The sequence below is a fragment of the Oreochromis aureus genome, linkage group 5 (assembly GCF_013358895.1).
Source record: "Oreochromis aureus strain Israel breed Guangdong linkage group 5, ZZ_aureus, whole genome shotgun sequence".
Lineage (NCBI taxonomy): Eukaryota > Metazoa > Chordata > Actinopteri > Cichliformes > Cichlidae > Oreochromis > Oreochromis aureus.
This window is the reverse complement of record NC_052946.1, coordinates 38,223,325-38,227,587: the sequence shown is the minus strand read 5'-3', so window position 1 is coordinate 38,227,587 and position 4,263 is coordinate 38,223,325. Positions and strand designations below refer to the sequence as shown.

Genomic DNA, 4,263 nt, shown 5'->3' with positions numbered 1-4,263 from the left:
CTACACGTGATACAACAAGAGATGATTTTCCTGGCAGCAGAATTTGCATTTAATATCCAGTATTTTTGTCTTAGTTTTGACAGCATGTGTGTTCCTCCTGCATGTCCCAACCTTTGATGGATATGGCGTAAAATCAGTGTTGACACATGCATATCTTTTGTCAAAATTGCAGGATGCTTTACTTCCATAGGCATGGCTGCTTTATTCAATAGGCCACTCACTCTGAGGATTCCCGCATCCAACAATGGATCAAGTTTGTAGAGACAACTTCCCTTAGAGACTCCTTTGAGGCCATTGCTGATTAAAGCCATTTCAGTTTTAAATTTCTGTTGTTGTGCATATTGAATAATAGCTTGTTCTGCCTTTGCTAAATCTTCTGAAGTCAGATTTCCTTTCTTCAAAGTGGTCCTAAATCTTCCCATTCTTATCTCCACTTGTTTCTGACTTTCCAGACCATTCTTATTCAAACCTGCAGCAAGCAACTCTTTCCTCTTCTGTGCCAGCAACACCAAGGCCTCTTTCAGCTTTAAAAGCCAGGCTACAGAGATTTTAAGTTTGGCCCAAGACGAGAAGTAATGGATAAGATAGTTGGTAGGATTTTGTAATTGCTTCACAATGACATTCATTGTCAGGTCCTTTTTGACGTCTGGGTCATCTGCAGAAATTACACTGTACTCCAGATCCAGTTTAGGCCATTCCTTTTCTGACTTATAGAGAAATTCTGGCCCTTTTATCCATCTTCTACATTTGAGGAAATCCCCAGCTCTCATGCCTCTGGATGCATCATCTGCAGGGTTCTCCTTGGAAGAAACGTATCTCCACTGATTCACATCTGTTGCTTCTCGAATGACAACAATTCTGTTTGCAACAAAAGTATTAAATCTTCTGGTTTCATTGGAGATGTATTTCAGTACTGTTGTACTATCAGTCCAAAAAACTGATTTTTCCAACCTTACCTGCAGCTCTTTTGCAGAAGCATATTCACTCGAACTGCAAGAACTGCAGCCACAATTCCAGCCTGGGAATTGTAGTTTGCTTGAGAGGAGCAACTCTTGCCTTTCCCAGGATAAAAGCAATATGCGTGATGTTATTCTCTTCCAACTTTAAATATGAGACTCTTCCATAACCATCTTGACTTGCATCAGAAAAATTATGAAGTTGTGCCTTATCTGGTCTTCCAAAGCAACTTGGTTTAATGCAATGTTCCACTTTGAACTTTGAAATCAGCTGAAGATCCTCCAGCCAATCATGCCACCGCTGGGAAAGAGAGTGGGGAATAACTTCATCCCACTTCAAATTTTGTTGGCAAAGCTCTTATAGCAACAGTTTAGCTGGCATGCTGAAGGGAGACAAGATTCCCAAAGGATCATACAGTGAGCTGACCACAGACAAAATGCCCCTTCTGGTTGTTGGACGGTCCTGCAGGGAGGTTCTGAACTGGAACTTGTCTGTTTCTATGTGTTACAGGCCTTCGATGGGCCTGTTTTGAAACTGTATTTTTAACAGAAAAGCAGAGACAGGAGACATGAGTTGCGTTCGGTCTGCAGGCTCTTCCTCGTCTGATTTATTAACAGAATTAAACAGTTACTTTTCTTTTCATTCAAACACACACATTTCTCTTTTAACAACAAAAACACATTCAATTAAGTCCATAGGTCAAACCCTTTTTGTTACCTTGCACTCTTGCAAGAATAAACTTACAAACTAATCATTGTATGAGTGTCCTTATTTACAATAAATCTGTAATCAAATCTACTGCTATTCAGCATCAAAACATTTCTGTGCAGTACCCTTAACACTGCAATTAACCCGCTTATATACCATTATATATTCTTTATACTTTAACAGATTCAAACAATATATTACATTAGTAACCAATAAACAAAAATATTCTAGCATTGCTCACAAACAGTTCACAGTCATCCACAAACAGTATACATCAGACTATTTACATTTGACACATAAGAACTGGGCAGGTTCTAATCAACTATAACTTCAAATAATGTCAGGATAAAAGAAGAGCTGTCCAAGAGCTGCATTTGCCACAAAATAAAACAGATAATAAGACCAGCTGCCTATTTAGACTACGAGTGAAATGGCGGCTTCCATTACAAATGGCGATATAGTTAGCATACTCTCAGTTGGTGAAAACACACTCTCTCACAACATTTGCGGTCTTTAACCAAAGACAGAAAAAGGTTTCTTGCCTTTATATGTACATTGCCGTGAGCAAACTTAAAGTACTAACCTGTATTTTTAACAGAAAAGCAGAGACAGGAGACATGAGTTGCGTTCGGTCTGCAGGCTCTTCCTCGTCTGAGGCACAGAAGCGTTGCAACGACCTATCACAGTCAGCGCTATCTCCCCCTTGTGGCAATGCCACGCAATTACATTGTTCATAACTCTAAATGAAAAGTGCAATACCACCATAAAATCAGGTCTTTTACATCAAAACAATTCACAAAAAAAATATAATTGTGACCATACACTTGTGGGCGTCACACACTCCCCAACAAAAACAAAATGGCTCCTGACATTTAACCTTTTACCCTTTAGTATTCATTATACTCATTATTCAAACAATTCAAATCACATTCCCTTCCCACATACCCACATTCCTTGTTTACTAACATGTATAGATTGGGCGGTTATAATATACAGGGAAGGTGCCTGGGTGTGCCCAGTGAGATGTCGGAATGTGATATGGCACTAGGGGAAAGTAAGGTAACAGGGGATATGATGGCATGGTGTAGTGTGTTGTGTTTGGTGACTCGTGCACTTCAGCACAACTGACTGATGGGTGTACCCGGAGAGAGGGCTGGCCAAGGGTGTCATATGTGAAATGTGTAGCAGGTCGTCGTTCTCTAGTAGACCTTCTTGGAACTGATTCATTTGTCGGCGGGGTCACATTGGGTGTATACCGTGCCCTTTCTGAAAGCGGCAGTCCAACTTCTCCTCCGTCGACTGTGAAAGGCACTTCAGCGACTCCTGATTCCCGTACCATCTCATGCTCCTCCTCTCCCTTGTCATTGTCAAGTTCAGTGTTTTGGTGTCCACCATCTTGTTCCATTCCTGTTTCCCTCAATTCACCTGTTGCTGTTCGTTCCCCCAATACTGTTGCTTCTATCGGCTGAGGTGCTCCACAGTTAACCACTCTGCTGAACTCAGCTGTTCCCCTTGAGGGTCCTACAGTATGGTTATATGTATGTAGAGCATCCTCTTTGGTTCTACTCCTCAAATCATACCTCAACTCATAATACATTGAACTCTCATCATCGGAGCTTGTGTCAGAGTGGGGTTGAAATGCTGTCTCTCTTTGAACTGGTTTTGGTTTCTTTTTCTTGACGGCGGATGGCCCGTCCCCCTTATTTACAGCAGGCAAGTCCGCAGGAAGCTCATTGACAAGATGCAGTAGATTGCGATGCAGAACACGCACTCTTTTCCCATTTGCCTCTGAGGCCACTCTGTAGACTGGGCTGTCATTGATCTGTTCCTTCACCACATAAATGGTGTTCTCCCAGTAGGACCTTAACTTGCCAGGACCACCCCTCTCAGTCAGGTTCCGCACTAGTACTCTGTCACCAGGTTGGAGTATCACTCCTTTCAAGTGCCGGTCATAGTGTTTCTTCCCACGATCACTTGACTTTTGGCTGTTTTCAGATGCAATCCTGTAAGCTTCAGTCATTCGTTCTTTCCATTTCTCAGCATAACCTCTTGCAGTTTGTGGTTCTCCATCAGTAACCAACTTGAACAGGAGGTCTACTGGCATTCGTGGATGTCGACCAAAAGCAGAAAGAATGGTGAGTAACCCGTTGCTTCATGGCGCGTGTAATTGTACGCATGAACCATCTGTGGGAGATACTCTCCATCTTTCTTTTTCTCTTCACCCAGGGTCCTCAGCATCTGCAAGATGGTACGATTAAAGCGTTCAGCTGGGTTGCCCTGAGGGTGGTACGGGGTTGTTCGAGAGTGGCCCACATTGCTCAACTGTTGCAGAGTCCGGAAGAGCTCGTTCTCGAACTCCCGTCCCTGATCATGGTGCAGCCTTAAAGGGTAGCCAAATCTGGGATATAATCACTGAAAATCCTTTCAGCTGCAGTTTTGCCACTCTTGTTGCGGGTTGGATAGGCCTGGGCATACCTAGTAAAGTGGTCTACCACAACTAGGATGTACTGATATCCGCCCCTGCTTGGCTCTAAGTGGAGGTAATCAACTGAAACCAATTCCATTGGTGAGCTTGTGGTAATGCTGGACATGGGAGCT

General features: G+C 42.8%; 1 protein-coding gene across 1 annotated transcript; it reads right to left on the bottom strand.

The window, feature by feature from the left end:
* Window positions 1-1,458: 1,458 nt before the first annotated feature.
* Window positions 1,459-3,767, bottom strand: LOC120440289. Its single transcript, XM_039612591.1, has 2 exons — window positions 2,249-3,767; window positions 1,459-1,491 (listed from the first exon to the last, which is right to left on the bottom strand). The coding sequence occupies exon 1, from the start codon at window positions 3,683-3,685 to the stop codon at window positions 2,627-2,629; it is 1,059 nt and encodes a 352-aa protein (XP_039468525.1). The 5' UTR covers window positions 3,686-3,767; the 3' UTR covers window positions 1,459-1,491; window positions 2,249-2,626.
* Window positions 3,768-4,263: the final 496 nt, after the last annotated feature.

Bases quoted from the DNA above. Each gene is read 5' to 3' on its own strand.
- LOC120440289 (XM_039612591.1), bottom strand. From the start codon at position 3,685: ATGACTGAAGCTTACAGGATTGCATCTGAAAACAGCCAAAAGTCAAGT.